The sequence below is a fragment of the Diorhabda sublineata genome, chromosome 3 (assembly GCF_026230105.1).
Source record: "Diorhabda sublineata isolate icDioSubl1.1 chromosome 3, icDioSubl1.1, whole genome shotgun sequence".
Classification (NCBI taxonomy): domain Eukaryota; kingdom Metazoa; phylum Arthropoda; class Insecta; order Coleoptera; family Chrysomelidae; genus Diorhabda; species Diorhabda sublineata.
The window spans coordinates 20,140,704-20,163,199 of record NC_079476.1 but is presented as its reverse complement, the minus strand read 5'-3'; the positions used below and the strand labels follow the sequence as shown (position 1 = coordinate 20,163,199).

Genomic DNA, 22,496 nt, shown 5'->3' with positions numbered 1-22,496 from the left:
TTTGGGAAAAACAACTCGCCATTTCGCCCATAAAACAATGGTAGTCAATATGATAGCCAACATGGGAGTGTTGAGAGATGTGCTATCGACCGGAAAGGCCCTGATTCGACACCAAATCGGCAAATCGTTTTTCCATTGAGGTTATAAACTTTTGATATTTTTTTTTTCGTTAATTGTTAAGTGGAAGGGGGTAATTAGACTGTGTTAAATAATAATCAATGAATTTCACATTACAAGTGAAATAAAAGGTGTGTATTATATATATTCACAAAGATTTGTAAATGTTACCATAAACAAAATCAGTTTATGTGTACTTGTTTTGTTATATATCCATAAATCTTGACTGCAAAATCCATACACAATATAAACTTACCTTTTTGAAAGTACTGCAGTTTACAAATATGTAAAAATAGCATTTTCCTAATTAACAATTTGTGGTGAGAAAATTAGTTTTAGTCTTATCAATTTTAACTCTAACCATGCGATAAGTTTGTCAAAAACTACCAATTTGAAAAAAACTATGATTAGTTGACAGTACTTGGTGACAGCGTGAATATATTTGAAAATTTTAGATCGGCGTTATAAATTCAATATAGAGGTACGTATACCAAGTTTCAAATCGTTTTTAAAAATGAAAATGTAGAAATATCGGAAAAATGTAAATTCATTGTTGTATTAATTTTTAGGTAAAAGGATTATTACAGAAATATAACATTTTTTTCATCCAAATAAAGTTCAAGTTCATTGTGTTCAACATAAATTTTCCATACATCATTATGGAATTTCTCTATAACTTAAAATCACTACCGCACTTGAAGTGGGTTTACCTCAAATGGCTGCAAAAAACACCTCACCCAATTACAACATACAATACGGCAAACTGTTACTGAGAATAGTCGATCCAATCGAAACATTTTATTTAATGCAAATAATGGGATGGCTTCTTTAAAATAATAAGTCGGTTTATTTATTTGACCGCTTCTAAGCGTGTCCTTGGCGACACTAAAATTTCTTACCCATACTTAGGTTGATACATTCAGCAGATCTATTCTAGTTATAGTTTCCCAGAAAAGTCTTTGCCTGTCTCAACCCCTGTAGGTTGTCCCAATAATTGGTTTTGCTCCTAACTACCTTCTTTTTCAGTGTTTTTTCCATCGTTCTGTAGCTGATACCAAAGGAATCCAATCTAGGCAATCCCAAACAAGTTTGACTTTTATGATATTGGAACCTAGAGTTCTAATAACTGCTTAACTATCGGACAGGATGATGATCTCCTGTTTGCGATAGTTCCTCTCTAGATTGAATTGAACACATTTTTCAATTGTATAGATTTTTGCTTAAAAAATGCTTGGTGCGCTGCCCAGGCCTTCAGACTGTTTGGTTTTGGGCGGAACTCTAATACTTTTCATAATATTAGAAGTAAGAATAGATTACTAGTACTAGTACGTATTTCAATCAATATCACCACAACATAAAATATAATTCAAAAGAAAAGAGACAATGGATGGAGTAAAAACAAAACAGAAATTAACGCCTAGAATTTATGTTAAATAATATGTCTTATATTTTGATTAATAAGTTTAATAAGTGAACCATTGTAGTAACTGTATTATCTTTTTAAATATGAGTTTTAAATATGAGTATATGAACATCAGTTCAGCTGTAACAACCCAACACGGCTCAGACCTGGAAACAAGCTTGGCTCAGTCTTGATTAGCACACATGAACTAGTTAAGGCAACCAAGCGTTAGTGAGTCTTGGCAGTGATGCATGGCCAATGGTAGCAACCAAGCTTGGGAACCTGTTATCATTCCAGACTTTTACCATGGCTGGGCTTACAAACGTGGGCCAAAGTTGCACAACCTTGCACCAAGCTTGGCCCATATTTGGCAGCATTGTTTCTTCTTGTATGGGTTTACAAACTGATAATGTATTATACTTACAGTCATTCACGTTACGTCAATTATATTATATATATACCTTTAATGAAATTAAAGTATTTAGAATAGTTAGAAAATCAAATAATTCGTGCAATAAGAAAAGTGGTTAATAATAATTTTGAAGACATTTGGTTTCTGCTACACCATCACAGAAATTTTTTGAAGAAAGATTTCCAGAACAGATAGAATGCAGAAACGGGTACAATAAAGTGGTCAGCCATATAACCAGATTTATCGCCTTTGGAGTATTTTTTGTCTGACCATATTTGAAAAACGTTATGTACTAGACAAAACCCTAAAATTTGGATGAAGAAAAAGAATACTACACCTTGTCGAATAGAAAATTAACAATTGCGTAACTACGTATTAGCTTTCAATAATATACGTGGTTACTGCTAAATAAAAGAAGGAAAACAATTTGAGAAGACCTCATAAATCATTTTCTTCAATAACTGTAGAATAAATGAAGTAAGAATTATACGGTCTATTAATAGTTCCATTGGTAATTAATGTAATTAGTGTAATAAATATGTTAATAGATTATTTTGCAGTATACTGAATATACTCAATATTTTGTATTGACTCCTGCTGATGTTATTGATCGATATGTCTAGTAGCCTTGTACCGAAATTGGCAGATTAAAAGTTCAATTTTATTAAATAATCCAACATAACAAATGTTTTTATTTAATATTAACAAAAGAATTAAATCGAAAATTTTGTTATTAACCTAAAACTAATCAACCTCACAATAAAAACAGTAAATAAGATAGTAAACTTTGCACCGGCTAGTTAAGTCAAGCTAATTCCCAGCAACATTAATAGCGCTAAATGAATAAATCATTTTTATGAAGGTATTTGAACATTAACTGGTTTCAAATAAAGAGATTGTTCAATTGAAACATCTCAGAAACATTACTTTCAATATTAATGACAAAATTGAAAATAGTGGTGACTTCATTGTTAGTTTCTGTTTTATGTTACTCATATATTTATTTAATGAAATGGCGAATGTAACGTAAGTCCCAATACAAGAGAAATTTATTATAGACGTTTAAAAACACATTTTATCATGTCTAAAGTTGAGATTAGAAAATGTTGATCCTAAAATACATGGTATCAGAAATTTGAAACACCTAAATAAATAATATTTTGAAAATAAAAATAACATATTTTCATAGTAAATAAATAAATAATAAAATTATTCATATAAGCCAATACTAAAAACGAAAATATGTATCAACATTACCTAAGAGGACGTATATTTGATTGATTCTTGCACCTATTTTTGCTTTTTACGTCCTCTGATTATTTTGAATATTCCTTGAATATTACCGATTTGACTGAACGCTGTTTCGATATTATGTTGTTTAAAAGTTCTGGAAAGTTTAAGAGACTCTATGTCACATTTATGTCACGAGCCAATTTGAATGTTGATTTTTGAAGCTTAAAAATTTAATAATCCTATTAAAATAAAATAAAATCGCTGTATACATAAAGTGAACGTTTTCCGTTCGTGGAGGCGACTCCCTACACATTCTTTTCGAGTTGAACAAGAGCACGGATCACGTAACGCCATACCGATTTTCAGAAACTGAAGGCAAACTAATTGAGAACTCTTTAGATGCTTTGTGGATACACCAGGTTGACTTAGACTCGCTGCTAATATTGAGATGGAAAACTAACAAACGAGACCATTGAAGCTGTCCAATTAGACGAAAATCCGATAACGCTCGGAACGTCGATTATGAAAAATCATCAGGGAATCCGAAAGACATTCTTTGTAAGATTCTGGTGAAAGTCCCAGCAACAAAGTGACCCCAATATCTCTTCCCAATGGCGGCTGTAAAAAGAAAGAGAGGGATACTTAGAAGTTATTCTATTTCCCTGGTTGCCACACAAATACCGAACACTTGGTTGGTGTTCACCAAGTATACATGCCGGTTCTCTTTTCTAATTCCAACAGGCTTAAATCTTATTATTTTCATGCACACCACGATTCCTCATCATATTGTCTTTTCCAATGAGTTTCGTCATTTTCAATGACAATCAAAGTATCAATTCCAAATTGCCAAGTGGTTATAAATGAGTAGCCTTGGTATATAATTTGTATCACTATTTCACGTGTTTATAATATTTCTTGTTGATCCAAAGATTCCAAAAATATAAATTATTCTTATCATGTGGGAATGATATGAAGGAGGTTTATATAGTTTATATAAAACTGTGAATGATTGGTAAGCTCATAATTATGATTTCTACAATAGCATATTAAAACATTTTTTATGGTAGTTTCAAGGATTAATTTGTATGAAATCGAACACGTCAAAAAACGTTTTTTTTATTTGTGCAATAATGTATTTGCTACGGTCCACAGTACTGAACAACTTAAGATTAAATTTCTGTTTAAAAACTTATTGATTATTTCTTTCATCTTTGATTTAAAAGGAACATAATGAAAAAATACATAAATGAATTTTTTTTATGTCATAATTGATAACAATTGATAGGAATATTATCAAATTGTAACAAATTTTAACGAATAAGTTGAAGTTTCAAGTGATTTTCTGATAATTTATTTGGTTCCAGTATCTGACTTCTTTCCACGGTTCGTGGGATGTATTGAGGTGATTGAGAAATAATTGAAAGAAAATGAAGCAAATACTGCATTCAAAGTGCTGTTCTACAAAAGTAATATCAATAATCTTAGCTGCACTAATAGTGTTGTTTATAGGTGTGTTAGTGTTAAGTTTCTATGGAATTTCTAAAATTATCGAAGTCAATTTACATCAGGTAACTTTTGATTAATCAAAAATTCGATGTCATTTTTTTTTACTTCGGATATGAAAATATTCATTGTGACTACTTTCAATTGAAGCAACATACAATATTTATAATACTTTTTATTATAAATTTGCAGATACAACAAAACATTATCATATCAAAACGTAAATCATATCATTATATTATCGTATCATTAAAAATAGTTATACTTCTTGATTTCATTGTATGTCCAGCTGATTTAAGCGATTTTCGTCGGTATTGTTGCTACTCCCAGAATTGATCCTAATTATTTTTGGAACTATTATAAACTAGAATTCTATATTGATGAAATAATAATCAATATGCGTATGAAAATTTAAATTGACGGTATTATGTCAGAAACTAGTAAGTCATTCATATAACTAAATTTACTAATTTCTTTCCTTCTTCATAGAACAGATTCGTTGACGTTATCTATTTTACACAATCTTCTTTCCCTGTCCAGTAGGGTTTTTCCAGCTATCCTGCGTAGCACTTTCATATCTACTGTTTCCATAATTCTTTTGGTTTTAGCCGTTTCTGACCGTGTCCCTGCGGTGTAGGTCATTATGGGTCTTACCGTGGCGTTGTATATTTTCGATCTGACTTCTATTCCGATATTACGTAATATAATATTCTCGAAGGAATCAGGATTATCAAATAATAATTCTACTCTGTGTTTAGATTTAATTCTAAAAATGTTGAAGTAATATGTAAGATCTTGGATTAGAATCAAATAATCAGAAGCAAAAGCTCATTTTAGTAACTTCTAAGCATTTCAACCAATAGAAATTTAGATATAAACTATGAAAAATGAGATATATAAAATCGAAATTTGTCATGGAACGCCTGGAGGCACTAAACAAAGTAGGCAGAGAAAATAATATTCCTCTCCTACTCTGCTTGTTCGCTGAGGTATAAAGAAGAATTGAGAAAGTGAAAAATTTTACGACCAAATAGTCGGTCTAGAGACATTTGTTTCTCAGGAATTAATCACAAGAAAATAGAAATAGGAAGAGCGGAAAACCTCAATTGAGCAGACAAATGGTAATTTTTATTTGGTTTTAGATATACAAGGCTGTGTCTTGAACACGTATTAATTTTACTTTTATCGTTAATAACGGGATAATCCATTTCGCCAAGATCGATAACAAATTTGTAGAAGGGATAAGAAGATAACCACATACTAATATTACTTTAACATAGTACAAAAATTGAAATGGACACATTAACTATTTTTCAATTTTTCAACACACATACACATATTAACAATTTTTGAATAGTTTCTCGTTAAATATTTATAGGATATCTATGAAGTATCAATCAAATATCAGTCAAAAAGTGGCTTTTATCATTTTTGTTTAAATATAAAATACTTACTACCCATCAATTTGGGTTTTTAAGTTACAAATGCACAAATGATGTTATATTCTCTCTCTAGACTAAACAACCATCATTCCACTGCAACAACTTTTTGTGATTTTTTTAAGGCTTCCGATTATGTTAATCATAATATTTGTAGCAATAAATTGCAATACTACGGTTTCAGGGGAACACCTCTTGCATAGTTAAGTCATACCTTACCAACAGAAGTCAGCTTGTAAGGGTTGATACAACTTTGTCATCAGATGTAAAATATGTCTATTTGCAAACGACGCTAATTTTTCTTGGACCAACCCTGATCCCACGGCACCATATCTAGTGACCTAATCACCCTTAAATCATGGTGCGATTCTTATGTTCTCTGTCTCAACGTTTCTATAACCAAAGTTTTATCATATAAAAATACATAGCAGCCTTTTTTATAAAACAATACCACAATTGACGTTGAATCTGTAAAATTCTTAGTGCTTGTTGTGGACAATATCTTGAAATGGGAACTACATATCTTAAAAATTTAGTTCCTCCTGTTACGCGCTGAGATGAGTTTCCAAAGAACTGAACTTAACCACGTTCTTAACAGTCTATTATACCCTTATTGAGTCGCATCTGAGATATGCCCTTCCCTTCTGGGGTACGTGTGGTGCGTTTTAATTTGAGCAAATCTTCAAACTACAAAAAAGAGCTGTTAGATATTTACTCGGACCAAACAGCAAGGTTCACTGCAGGGACTTCTTCAAAATATTAAAAATTCTGACTCTTTCTTTCTATATTCATCTTTGAATCCGTCTACAAAATTTGTAAGTACGCTTCTCCAATTTCAGAAAGATCGTTGCACGGCTATCCACTTAGGAGCGCGGAGCACGACCTTTACCTACCTACTCCACGTTCAGAATTGGTTGAAAGCTCAATATTTTACAATACAAAAAATTGCACAATCACTTGCCAATTTAAATCAAATCGATATCATATTTTTTCGCATTCCGCAATAATTTGAGGTTATTTTTACTGGAAAGTGCCTTAATTCTGGACATGCTGCAAACTGGTTTAATTTTTGCTATGGACTTATATACGACTTATATACCAACTATTATCTATTACTATCACCTATAATTTTGTTACTCATTGTGGTTTTATTCTGTATATCCAAATTTTATTTTATTTATATCTTTATTTAGTTTAGTTTAGACATAGCCACTCATAAAAAATGAAAAAGTAGTAACAGTTGGTATCAAATAATTAAGTAAAAAAGCCCGATTATGCCATTTAAAATGTTCTAAAATTAATAATAACTCTACATTTCCTTCCTATACTAAGACTTAATTTCAATCTTATCGATAGCTTTATAGCATGTTCATTGGCTACTACTCCGGACTTTGGCCTGACATATGATATATGTCCTAATCCTGATATATGCAATGCATATGGAACTGGAAACAATCAACTGCTCCTAGAAACATTTGTAGAGAAACGAGATCATTCCTTCCACCTATGCTGATTCCTCCTCCCAATATAATTGATCTGTAATCTAGGCAGACTATTCCAACACAACTTTTTTTAGTAAGGAAAGTCATTTAAACGTAAATGTGCGGTATTGCACTGTCGCAAATTGTCACAGGTTTCTCGAGAAAATGAATATTTGGGAAGGTAATCTGCAAAACCTCATCATTGGATCTGCATTTCCAAATATTAACTTAATTTATAAGGTTTATCTGTAGATGTTGCAAAACGCAATTGATCCGTATTTTAGAATATCCACACTATTTGCTGGCTGTAAGATAGTATTTGGATGACCTACCAACTTTGGATTTTTTTTGTAGGGGTATCATGAATCGATAGTTTAAGCAACTCAAAAGTTTTACTGCTAAGTAAATCGAGCTCACTCCAAATAATTATTACAGTACATTCAACAATCTATAACTACTATTGAATGAATCAAATTTTAGTGAATTTTATTTATAATCTGTTCTCTTTTCACCCTATAAAGTGGAGGGGTGTTCATTGTACTATTAGCTAATTTCTCATAAAAAGTTACCAGTCCTCTCTATCTTATGCTAAAGTTTTCGCTTCGACCCACAACCTTTCCTTATTTTTTAAGATTTTTCTTATGATGTTATCCCATGTTATTCGTGGTTTTCTCCTTTTCCTGGCATTTTAGAGACGATTTTGTCTATTCACGGCAAATTAGAGATTGCCAAGAAACAAAGACTTAAGAATGTGACGATAATAGATATATAAAATCTCTAAGTCTCTAACAGCCGGACAGATGCAGGGAAAATTTGCCTATATCAGTAACAAACCTGTAAGATCCCTCACCTCACATGAATAATAACTTCATCCCAAGCATAAAAAACACAACGAACCTCTTTCTCACTCACTGAAAAAAGTGAAACTTTTTATAAACCGCGGAATTTTATATCCGTTTTTATGGCAAGCGGTTTATTTGCATTGTTTCTTTTGGATAATTTCTAGGAATGGCTATTTATTTATTTGGTTTGTTTCTTTATGTTCTAGAAGTTTGGAGAATTTTATTTGTGGTATATAAATAGTTTCTGTAGCGCAGTTTATAATAAATAGTCTTAATAGATCGAAATATAAAATAATCGAAGAATTTAAATAAATTATGCAAGCTAGTGATAGTGATATGTGAATTATACAAATTTGTTAAGTGTAGTGTAAGGTAGGTAAATAAATTATAAACATAGGAGACATTGTTTATTAATTGACCCTACTAATAAAAATAAGAAAAACATTACAATAGTAACCCTTAAAGTACTTCTTAAGAATATGTCCAATGGAAAAGCGAACCACAGGTACTCACATATTTTTTGCTTATCCATGTTTGCTGGTTTTAATTGATAAGCTTCAAAAGATTAAATTTTAAACCTTTGTTTACTAATTATTCTTTGTATGAAAAAAAAAGATAAGTTATCATGCTTTTATCAGATAAGAGTGTAATTTGTAAACGTTGATAATTTATTATGTAAAACATAAATATAGCTTTGATTTCATATTGGAAAATAAAAGAAAGTTTCACGTATGGTTACCGCTTAGTACAAAATTTTTAAGGAGGAAAATGGAGAAATTAAGGAATCAGAGGGGAATCCTAAAAAACCAGCGAAAACAGAGTGGACAGTTTTTTCAAAAAAACTATTTTTAAAACATTATGTAATACTATTTTCTAGAAATTACAATTTATTTATACTTCTCAAACATAAAACTAACTTATTCAAAATACAGTGCTTATTAGATCCACGATTCCATTTGTCCTATCTATCAAGATCGTAATTCTATTATTACACTACTACTGCTGAAAAGTAAGTAGGTTAAAGTTAAACCTTCTGTATACAAGGTAGGCCGCGAAGTCACATATGGAACTAACAATGGCTGCAAATCAATATGTGGACACCGCTGTTTTGGAAAACCTGATAACTGGTTAATCCACCTAGTTGCTCATCTTGGAAGGTGGAACGGTCTTGACACGTGTTTACCTTGTTTGAATGCCGTTGAAATCTTTTTTTATACCTTCTTTAGAACGGCGAAGGCCAACCCTTGTGCTTCTTTTTTAATACTAACGGGGGTTTTTATTCTTGAAAATAATCTTTCGGTAGCGTGATAAAATAACATCGCTGATGTGTGGTAACTACAAGCGATTTCACCCAAAGACTCATTGAAGACGAATCTGTGATCCAACGTAAATAGTGGAAGTAACTTGCTATGATTTCGTCGATTTCAGGATTCAAAAAGAGTTAAAAGTTAAAACAGGTTTGGAATAGGAGTTGATTGCCTGGACTAAGTTCTTGCATTTGATTGGGAAATCATAAGTGATTTTACCTTTTATTGTATATATCTTGGATTCTAGCTTTGCCTGCTTTATTAATATTATTATTTTGATTATTATTTTCAATATTATCATCAGCATCATCATCATTATCATAATTATTCTGTTATCATTATTTTCATTATTAATTCTCAAATAATTCCAATATTGACTCAAGTCGGCTCTATTTTTAGTCAGTGGAATTGAAGGAAAACACAGACCAATGGGACAGATTTATCGACTTACCGATACCAATATCTTTGAAAGTATATATTTTTAACGTAACAAATTCGGATGAAGTACTGAATGGTGAAAAACCTAAGTTAATAGAAGTTGGACCATATGTGTACAGGTACATAGTGCTTATATTTTTTTGTAATCTATTTATCTCTGTAATATACAACTTCTTATTAGTAATATTATTCAACTGTTAAGAGCATCGCCTCTTCTCTCCGGCAACAGTTAAACTGGTCGAGTATCTTAGTACTCAGCTCCACCTTTTTAGATCTTGTCAATGAGATATGGTCTAATTTCACTAGGAGTCGTACGATGTACGTTACCTATGTTGAAGCTTCTTTGAACTCTTAGAAGTCGATGAACTGCTCCATATGACCTTGAAGCTTTAATTAGAAGAAGAAACTAAACCTTATTGACCAGTAATGGGCAACAACGAGAGCTAAACCCTATCTTGGCCATCCATTTACCCGAAAAATAACCCTTCTGGGTTTGAAGCCTATTTTTCCGATGGAGTTAACTTGGAGTAAGGATCTGAAATTGAATAATTGAGATAAGTCATGGTCAAGTATGTTTCCTTGGAATAAACATGTGAAAATTGATAATAGTAACACAATAAAGGTACATATAACTACTTGACTGATAGCAGAACACATCACGATTTGGCATAACAAAGTAAGTCAAAGTACCGCGAGAAAAACCCTTGTTAATATACAAAGACTTACTCGTGCGTGTATCACTGAAGATATTAGACCGACATAAAAAATAAATAAGAATTAACTTATTTAATGGAATTTTCAAATAATGGTTCATTATTTTCCAAACGGTGATGGAGTCTGCTCCCAAAGTCTTTCCTGACATTTCGAAAAATGCCTGAAGCCCATGTTGTTTCAGTTGAATAATTTCTTCTTGCAAAATTATTGTAGAGCAATAATGTTTTCTCAAATGAATAAATGTTCAATAAGACTATTCTCAAGATTACAAGTAAATACTTGTCTTTGGATAATGTGTATGACTTTCCATGAAAATTTGCGGATTTTCGTCGTTCCTCTATCGACAATATTGCTAGTAACATACCCAAAAAACGTATAGTTATTTAGTAAAACAAATATTTTGCTAAATATATTGATTTTTAAGAGATCATCTTCAAAAAGCTCTTCAAGAATTTACATTTCAACAGTAGTGCTTTTCTTATTATTTCATAAGATATTACAATACTTAAAATATTTCTATAATAATTGTTGAACTCTCATTGAAGACATCGGACTTCGACTTTATCTATACAAACTCGAAGATTTCATTTTTCATTGTTATTTCAGGGAAAATATTCATAAAGATATCTCATCTACAAATAACGATGAAGACAGTGTAACTTACCAGAAAATAACAACAATAACATTCGATCCAGACCAATCTGGTGATTTTAAAGAGTCTGATGAAGTAATCATAGTCAACCCAGCACTATTAGTAAGTATAATAATATATTACTTTAGACATATTTTTCTTTTAAATCTGTTTCCAAAAACCTAATAGTACAGATATTATTAATAATTGCGAGTTCGTCTAGTTTTGTAGCGTGGCCAAATTCGAAGGCATCCAAATCGTAACTGTATTCATTGGTCATGTGTGTGTATCTTTAGGTAGAAAAACGTGAAGGAGCTCGAATAAAATCAACAGATTAACAAAGGCGTACCACTAAGCATCAAAACAGGCGCTTCGGGTAACTACCCCTGCGACACCCTTTTGATGCTAGTCATTAAACTGTTTACTAGAAGAGGGCGGTAAACCAGTTACTATACGCAAACTATATCACCGCATTTAAGACATTTTCATATTGAACAAAAATTTCTTTCAAAGTGAATCATTGGGAGGCAGAATCCGTATTATCGATTTACTTTAGTGTCCTAAATAGACTTCAAGGAGCTGACATTGGTAATATTATCTCACCTCGGTTACCAGATCAAAATTCCTTCGGGTTCGCGGAACCACATTTTGCATACTAAATAAAATTATTTACAAAATTTCGATATTGATGAAATGCACATTCCGAAAAATTGAATTCGATTAATTATTCCTTCTTTGTTCTTCTGATGTCACTGATTTCAAAAAATATTTTTTCATTAAATAAATGATAACTTTTTCTTTTATCAACTATCCATGAGGCATTTTCCATATTACATTCAGATCAACAGAAACCAATGAGCAATTTAATTCTGATTTAACCTAATGAATTTGAAACCTAAAACTAAGAGTGTTCTGTAATATGGATTGTACAGGGTCCTTCCCGACGAACTGAATCGATATGTATATGAAAAAGTACTGTGACTAGTGTTCTGAAAATTTACTTGCATGGGTTTGTTTGTTGATATGCTAGCTTTTATTGGTCACTCCAGACAACCGACAACTAAAAACCATCAGTTTTTTCAAGTTTCTACAAAAACCGTTAATTTGAGATATATAAATTTACTAACGAAGCCCCCTTAATTTAGAGAGTAGAATCCAATGGAGAAAAATGCGGGTTGGTATTTCAAAAAATTCAGTTTTCGAAGTTTTTAGATAGCGAAATTCGGCACCATTTTCTGGTGGCACCCTATATGAATTTTTGTCAAGATTTTCACAGATTTTGAAAGTTGTAAGTGTTATTTATCCAAATTCCAAAAATATTAGACCTGAACCACTTAAACTTAGAAATATAATTTATTTAGCGGAGGGCTGCATATGTTTTGAAATTTCGAAAATGTGAAATAATTAAAAAATGGTGGACTTTAGGTATACTATGCCTCATATAAAGTTATATTGAAATTTCACGTAGATTCTAAAAATTAATAATAAATAATAAAAAGTTTGGGTCCACTTCCGGTACAACCGGAAGTTTCAGAAAACTGAAATTATTTTAGCTGAAACGAGCATTTTGGAAAACCTAGACGCACTAGTCGAAGTACTTTCCAATATACATATCGATTCAGCTCGTCGTCAAGGACCCTATATATAGTTCGATACCATAAGTCCATGTGGGGTTGAGTATCTGCTTATAAAGTATAAGCTTATTGTGTAGAGACTGAGTAGTGTTTACTTTCCAGTATTTTCTTGTTTTTGAGTGTGGAATCATGTTATTATTTATTCTGACTATGATTCATCGTTTGTAGAGTTAATTTGATCTTATTTGGTTCAATATTACATCTCTTCATCCAGCCGTAGATACGGTGGATAGCTGTTTAAAGCTTGTTGGTTGCCTCTCCATTACTCTTTATTACTTCAAAAATAGTAGTGCCTTCGGCGAAGTTTGTTTAGTGTTGTTTTTTAAATCTGGAATGTGACATGTATCCACTTCATTGTAGAATTCCGGCCTTTATTTCTTCAATATCGAAAAGACATCTTCTGGCTTGATTCTAAATATTTTTCCAGTACATATGTATCAACTTTATCAAACGCTTGTTCTACTTCTTCTACATGAAGCAAAATTTTAATGATTTCTATTATAATCTTGATTATCTTATGGACTTTAATAATATTTGGTGTAGGAGTAATCGAAATCTTTAATATCGATGATTTGATGAAAGTTATTGAAATCAGAAGTATTTTGATAATCTACAGAATCTGTAGTATGAAACGTTTTTGTGTATTGTATGTGCAGATTCATGATATTTTGTACTGAGAGAGCAAATAAGAATGCAAAGTTTTGTATTTTTAAAAACAGTTGTCTTGACGATTCGAGGGGAAACTTTTATTACTACTGTGGTGAAAAGAAGACAATGGAAATCATTTTCAGGTTAAGAGAAACCTGTTTTTCTTGTCCACCTTCTTTCATTCAGGATTGCTATATTGTTTTCTAATCCCAATATTCCAGTACCTACTTTGAAAGTGCAAAGGGGGCTTATATCAAATAGGAGTGTTTGGTTGTTGGCCTATTCTTCTATTCTAGTTCCTATTGTAGTTTTGAAAGCATCAGTATACCAGGTCATAGTATTTTTGACACTCATAAATGAGGTCTGGAAGGGTGATTTTTGTTAGAGAGCGTAATTCACCTGTTTATCGTTGACGATGACTGTGATTTGAGCTTTTATCATCACCATTTTCTAAGATATGTTAATCCGATAAACAAAGTTATAGCACTTGGATTGGATGTACCTCACGAATGCATAATTTATTCAACGATTGCCAGTGTGGGTTGATAATCATATTTTTGAAATTTTGTTTCGCTATTTCAGGTTCTCACAGAAATAACTTCAACAATAGAGCAATTGGCCGTTGCAGGATGTATAAACAAAATATTTTTGCCGCCATATGATACTCTTTTCATAAAAGTAGATATCAAATCAGTCTTATTCGAAGGTATACCCTTTGCACAAGCCTCTCCAGACAATGGATATGCGTGTAATATAATACGAAATCTCGTTATCGACAAAACTAAATACATGAGAAATGTTCAAAGGATATACAATACTGTATATACAGATGCAGTGGACGGACTCATTTTCTCATTACTGGGTTATGTGAGTACATATTAATCTGTTTTAGTATACTTTCACTTAGAAATACTTGGGATGGATCAAACCTATTTTGTTACTATATGGTCTAAGGCCAAATTTCAATTATGATTGTACACCGTACGATAATGAAATAAAAACATTTTCATACAAAAGTGGAAAACAAAATTCCAGTGTCTAACAGGTTCGATGAATGGTATTAGAAAAGAAGCAAAACAGAAGATTCAAATAAATTCCATGTATTAGCCAATGTGTGCCACTTTTGACAATATAAAGCTTCTGTCAGAGTGACAGGCGCGCTATTGTGTAGTAGGTTTCCTGTCCTACTCTACTGAGTTCGAACAAGCTGGATGCGCCATACCCGGCTTACAAGAACGAATTCCAGATGGATGATTCCTTCGTCGTGGAAAGAGGTGATCAACATTATCTTCACCATGGACTTTTGACAGCGATACTTTTTAGGTTACGAAACAGACGCTATTACATGGATTGCTGCCTTATATATGATCCTGTGTGACAATTGTTCGTAAAAAGGATGAATGTTGATCACACATACCAATGAAATATCTAGAGGCTTCCGGTCAGCCGTTTCCTTGCCGTCGCTAAACGTTTAAACTTAAACACATTTTTTAGTGATTGTTTGCCCATACATACACTAACATTTCATGTGTCTCAGTAGCCATTTTTCTCAATTTGTATTATATATATATATATATATATATATATATATATATATCATAATTTATGGAAGAAAAAACAATGAAATAAAATGAACAATTGATTAAAGTGAATGTTGAGATATTCGCCATAATATTAGTAAAATTAAATCTTTATTTATTCAATTGTTGTAGTAAAATCTGAATCTCGCAAACGTTTTCTCGTTGCCAAACGTTTTCCACTCCAGAAGTATAGAAATTCTCTAAAAGAATTGTTAAAAAGGATGACGTGTCTCGGAAAAAATATACTGATACAAATTTTTATAAGTAGGTTTCACGATTTTCTTTTGCATAATATTTTCAAGCTTAATATAAGCTTTATCAGAGATACAAGTCGCACCTTTGGGGTGCTGATAATGAAAATGAGAGATAGAAAACCCAATGGAATTGAATAAGTGAAGTTAGTAACTGAAAAAAGACTATCAAAAATCATATTATACACATTTTTAACTAAAAAGCGAAATTAATTATCAATAAAAAAATGGAGAAGCTATAAATGCCCCAAAAACTCGTATCAATAGTCTTTGAACACGATTTTCCAAATTTATATGAATTGTTGGAAACAATCAAGTCAGCAATATTATATTTGTCGAAAAAAAAAATTACTCGAGACTTGTTCACATTCTGTGACCGTGGCGCATCTGAATAAATCAAACGTGTCAGAGTTTTCTTTCATAGGATTTTATATTCCAACATATTCTCCGACAAATCAAAGTAATCTTCGTAGGCTTAAATGACAATTAGGTTTTAACGTGTGAATATGTCAAAAAATCGTGAAATTCGTGTATCGCAATTTATTATTGCCAAATATTCTTTTTTGGCATTTTAGCATATCATTCTTGTCGATTCTCCTTAAAAAGCCAGCTGATCAATCAGATATTCTTAATAAGAAATTTTGTAGCCCGAGGTACATTCCAAATGAAAAAGTTCAGTCATACAATTTTCGAGATTCGGCATCAATTGCTGGAACCCCCTTAATATTTTAATATTTTCGAGTTTTTATTAATTCCTTACTTGTCTTTCTTTGTTACCAAAAAGTGAGTGAAGGTTTTGTGACGGGACACATCTTCCAATTATTATTTGAAAGAATTAAACTTTTAAACCTTAAACCTATGTACATATGGTACATTTTATAATGGCAATAAAAAAGTGGGATTTTCAAAGAACAAAGTTGGACTCCACTGGTATAATGGGGAGTTGAATTTTCCGATCAGTTGAAGCATTCGTCATTGTTTACCCTGTCATTTTTTAAATAGTTGACAAACTTTTCCGTTTAATCATGTGTGTGTAGCCTAATTCTGTCGAAAACATAAATATTTTATAAAGTCAATATTTGCAATGATTTGACAAACGTGTAATTATTAATTTATGGAACCTATAAAATTAAAACCAAAAAAATCAAACGTTGGTTTGAGGACTTTCAATTGTGCTACGTGGATTTTTATTCCACAAAGAGGTATCGACTGAAAAAATAGGAGCTAAAAAATGAGTTGACAATCACAAACACCATTTCTTCATACTTCATTATAACATATAAAGTAAATGCTCGACATTAAACACATGAAGTATGAAATGCATAAATTTATAGGTATTTTACATTTTTTTGATGGTCACAAAAACCGATTTGGTCAGTGACTAATGACGAAACTTCTTAGGAAAGTTTCAGTCCTAGGAAACTGGATTTGATAAATAATTTCGTACACAACCTATATAGAGATGGAGCTTTCCGCAAATTTTGAAGCTAATTTTTCATATAGGAAGTACCTGCTGCATATATTAATAACATATATATCTCAAGATTTTAAGTAAATGAACCCCACCCTAGAAATTAAGACAAATCGCTTCCTGAGATTGATAATGAAGATAATATTATAATATCAGTGATCATTTATTCCGAACGGACGAAGAAATATATGATTGATCTTTTACATTTGGTTTTTAATGCATATTTCTGGTCTGAAGAGTTTTATTTCTATTTGTCATCAAGTACTTACATTCAAGTGAACCTACTTTTGTGTAGTAAAATATTTTTTCTTAGGCCTATAAAATTTTGTTAATATTATAAAACTCAGAACCCCTATTATATACTTTTTCTTCATAAAAAGTAGTGCACAAACATCCCCTGATTCCTCTTTCCCGTATAGTAGTCACGATTCTTTAACAAATAGTTTTTATCTAAGTGTTCTTTACTCAGAGTCCAAATATAGCGACACGACGATGTACTTCCGCACTTTTGTTTTTAATTCTTTATCTAACCTTAACCCTATTTTGATAAATGAATATTGAATAATTTGTCAAAGCAAAACAAATGAGATAGTATTTATAACAATAGCATTGATACTTGAAATACTTCATTTTAGCAAAATAACTAAAAGAATCCTAATAATAATTTGTGTTTCTTATTAAATAGAAATCTCTAGAGGTTCTCAGTCAGGCAACGCTCTCAAAAAATCGGTAAGTCTGGCAACGCTCATAAGTCGGACAATGCTGTCGACAAAAATTAAAACGAAGCATATTAGTGCTTCAAATAGTTGTTCTTGTGTCATGATAACGTCGAGTAGACGCGTTTTCAAAAAGGATAACCGATACAAGCTCACCACGGTGTGTCTGAACCAAAGTTAAATGAAATGGCTCAACACTTTGGAACTTGCTTCAGATATCGAAAGTAGATTACTTATAGGTCATAAAAAATCTATTTCCAAAATAATCTGTATATCCCTTTTCAAAAAAAAATGATTTAAAGAAAAAAAAATTTTTTTTCGTTTTATTGACCAGAAATAAATAAAAAACTAATGAAATATGAAATATCTATCAAAAAATGCTTATTATTATTATTACGTATGAAAACTATAAGTACAGCTATTACTATTCTCTTATTACATGGTTAATAAAAAGTTAGAAAAAGTAAATAGTCACATTGAAATTGGTTGCTTCCATTCGAGCCGGTACAAAGAATAGAAAAGCTGTTGAACCAGGATTGAAAAAGAAGCTCACTACCAAAGCTCATTCAATAGATGAATATTTTTCTTACAAAGAATTTCCTCTTGTTAAAGTGAAAGGTGGTGAAGTTTCGAATACTCCTTTAGTTGTAGTTTATTGCAATGATGTGCCAGGGTTTGTTGAGTATGTGAGACAAGAGCGCAATTTATCAGAAGACCACTTGAAGTTAGGTATTGATGGAGGAGGTGGATTTTTAAAAATATGCCTTTCAGTACAGTCAAAATCAAATATGGAATTTGAAAGTGCAAATAAGAAGCGAGCAAAATACATTGAAGGTATTATTTACTTTTATACGGTACGAAACTCAACTCCATTTAAAGTGCTTTATATGATGATGTAGTCTATTTTTAAACAGGAATTGCAGCAAATAAATTCAAGGATTCCAGTGTTAAGCGATTATTTATCTTAGCAGCCGTTTCACAAGCTCAAGAAAATTATGAAAATGTGCAGCAACTTTTTTCAGAATTGAATATTAGTCCTTTCAATGGCACCATAGCGACTGATCTAAAATTGGCAAACATTTTGGTAGGTATTATGGCACACAGTAGCACATATCCATGTACGTACTGTTACGCAAAAAGTAATGAGCTTCACACCTGTGGTGATTTAAGAACTGGGGAAAATGTTTTAAATAATTATGAAAAGTGGTTAGCTGAAGCTAAAAGGATTGAAGAGCCTGGCAAAAAATTATTTTAATTGCATCCACCCCCCTCTAATCACAGCATCTGTAGATAAAACATTCCTGGAAATAAATCCACCGCCAAAACTGCATCTCATGCTTGGTGTGGTAAATACTGTTTTTACGCACATGTTGAAAGAATGTCAAAGTGAAGCCGAATCTTGGGCTGAATTTTGCCACGTTCAGCGTGAAGTTACACACCAAGGTTCGGGGTTCAATGGAAATGCGTGCAGAAAACTTAAAATACGTACAAGTGTTCGCTACTTTCCATAATGTAGTTTCTGCATGTTTTGGAAACAGTCTAGATGAAAATTACGTGATGTGCATACGAAGTTTCAAAAACAGCTATATATCTTCAGGTATTAACATCACTCCCAAGGTTCATGCCGTTTTTTTTTCACGTTGAACAGTTCTGCCGCAAAACTCAAACTGGGCTTGGATTTTTTAGTGAACAACTAATGGAATCGGTGCATTTCGATTTCAACGCTTGGTGGCTCAAAACTAAAGTTGATGTGCAAAACCCTCAGTATTCTACAAAACTGTTAAGCCTATGTAGTTATAAAGCATTTCATGTTTGAACAAGACTATTTACTTTTTCTAATTTTTTATTAACCATGTAATAAGAGAATAGTAATAGCTGTACTTATAGTTTTCATACGTAATAATAATAATAAGCATTTTTTGATAGATATTTCATATTTCATTAGTTTATTATTTATTTCTGATCAATAAAACGAAAAAAAAATTTTTTTTCTTTAAATCAGTTTTTTTTTAAAAGGGCTATACAGATTATTTTGGAAATATATTTTTTATGACCTATAAGTAATCTACTTTCGATACCTGAAGCAAGTTCCAAAGTGTTGAGCCATTTCATTCAACTTTGGTTCAGACACACTGTATGTATGAAAGATTTTTTTTGTTACATCGTATCTGCTGATTTCGAAACTATGTTTATCGGATTTTAACAAAAATTTCGGAATTCGAATTCGAATTCGAATTCGACGCACTACGTTCTGAATGACCGGTATCTGTAAACAACTAACGAAAATATGGAAACAATAGCGCTGACGTTAGTTGTGCAGCAATCTGAAGTGCGGCTGTTAGGATGATCCCCAGTTCCAGCATTTCCATTTTGTGGTCGGATGAAGCAACCTTCATGCTGAAATGAAAGATCTACGTAGGCGATATTCAACGATCCAACATAGTTTTATTTACCCAATTGGTGGCATATTTTGGCCTGTGCATTGAACCATATGGTGACATGTTCGTAACCGTTGTTAAACCTCTAATTTTCAAGATGCCGAAACGAATGGTATTGGCTAGAAACTGCACAGAAGATGGTCAAAAGAGTTCAAGTTGCAGTTTTCTTGACAAATTCGCAATGCATTGTAATGTTGTGAATGGAAACTACGATTAAATTGTCCACCGCAGTTTCTTCGTACATCTCACAGATTTGTCAATGAGTTGCACTAAGTTTACCATGTCCCTCATTTCAAAATAGCGTTAAAATAACGAGCTCTGTGATAGCAATTCTACCGCAATGCCTCAAGAAGATATATAAAATTATTACAGTACAGCGATTCCAGATACTATAGTTACCTCAATTAGTATATTTCAATCATTAATATTCATTGAATAATTAATGAAATTGACGTTATTTTCCCGGCAAGTATTATAGTAAAAGCTGCCTTATTCCAGAAAGCTGACGCTCCTGATGGGATTTATACTGTAAACAGAGGTATCCACGACGTTTCTCAGTTAGGAAATATCATGAAATGGAATCATTCTACGCATCTTCCATTTTGGGGAAGTAAACAGTCATCAAATAACGATTCTTGTCAATTGGTTCATGGAGGAGATTCTACTCTATATCCTCCACAGATTACGAAAGACGACGTTCTCAGTATTTTTGCCACTGATATTTGCAGGTAAGTTTTCTATCAATTAAAAAATGTCATCTCGATAATGAAATATTGAAAAAAGATGAGTTGTGCGCTTGGTTTGGGTAATTTTTCGTTGACCTTAAATTTGTCATTAACTAAGTTATATTATGTTCTTTCTCTCAAGAGATATGATATGATGTATCCTATAAATTCTACTTTTATAGAAGAATGCATAGTTGTTGGCGGCCAAGAAATCGTTAAACACATAGGCCTTCAGATCAGGCGTTTCGGCTTGAACCCTTTGATATCATTAAGCAAACTGTGAGGTTTGCCCAGATCTTTAACCGCGCTCGAATGAAATCAGACTCACAAATAACGTGGTCTGCGATTTCGTCCTCCTGCATGAACCAACAGTACTCCGGATTGTCCGTGATACCCATGGTATGGAGATGGCGTCTTAGATGACAGTGTCCGCTGAGAAATCCGGTCACTAGTGGGATTTCGCGCCTGTTTAGTTACAGCACGAGGTCCATCTATATAGGCCTTCGATTGTCTCATGCCATGTGTCTCTATCCATCTCTGTCAAGCCTGCGTTGCGAGTAGACCCGTTCAGAGACGCGATGTTAACGTTTAAAAAAATGCAATAGATCAGAAATATCCGATATCAATTAAGAACGTTGCACGTGACATTTCCATCTATTTTCAATTTATTCCGTAAAATATTTAGGTCTGTAACAAACTGTTACCTTTATATAATTTAATTTAATCAACGCAGTATTTTTCAAAATATGGTCTCCGGCTTCTTTATCATTCGACAGTAATTGGTGATTAAGGAATAATTTTTATCGGCAAAAATAAAACACAATAAAAATAATTTTATCACTAGAAAATTGTAAAATATGAATAGTAGACTAAGGTCTAAAATATTTTGTTCTGTTCGATAATAAACAATAAAAAATGGGTTTTTTGTGGCTTACCAAACAATGTTATTTTAAAAATTGGTAAGAACAAAAATTGTAGATCTTTTAACTATCCAACCCTTTCCAACCACTGACCGTCATTGGCTGCAAACATTCAGGTGTTGGATTTTAAAATCGAATAACCCTTCTTTCTATGATTTGCCGCTGAGTGTACCCCAGTAAGGAATTTTCATGAAATGTTATGCCTAATGGCAAGTTTATAGCTGATGATAACAAATACAAGGTAGAAAAAATTTTAAAAAATGACGAAATAGATTTATTAAGATATTCCACAAAATAGGTGTTTCCCTTATCCTCAAAGCTCTATTTACCTAAATAGCACAATAAAATTTAATTGAAAATTAATTTTCAAACAAATAAAAATCCTGATGTTTTCATACATCCTTTAACGACTTAACTGAACCTATCCAAAAAATTGACGTATTTCAATTTAAAAAACATTTCAATAGCGACAAGAATCAACAAACTCCATATTTATGTCAAGTTTCATTTTGATTATTATATTTTCAATCGCTTGAATTCAATAATTTATACAAAATTTCAATACACCATAATTCTTGATAAATTAATATGAGT

At 32.0% G+C, this 22,496-nt stretch overlaps 1 protein-coding gene across 1 annotated transcript in view; it reads left to right on the top strand.

Annotated features, from left to right (window-relative positions):
- The first annotated feature begins 522 nt into the window (after positions 1 to 522).
- Positions 523 to 22,496, top strand: part of LOC130442057 (sensory neuron membrane protein 2-like) — a 43,748-nt gene continuing 21,774 nt past the window's right edge. The window contains exons 1-6 of the mRNA XM_056776033.1: positions 523 to 598; positions 4,529 to 4,732; positions 10,136 to 10,293; positions 11,495 to 11,642; positions 14,384 to 14,668; positions 20,756 to 20,985. Of these exons, the coding sequence (XP_056632011.1) occupies positions 4,592 to 4,732; positions 10,136 to 10,293; positions 11,495 to 11,642; positions 14,384 to 14,668; positions 20,756 to 20,985 (962 nt within the window). The 5' untranslated portion in view covers positions 523 to 598; positions 4,529 to 4,591. The remainder of the gene's footprint in view (positions 599 to 4,528; positions 4,733 to 10,135; positions 10,294 to 11,494; positions 11,643 to 14,383; positions 14,669 to 20,755; positions 20,986 to 22,496) is intronic.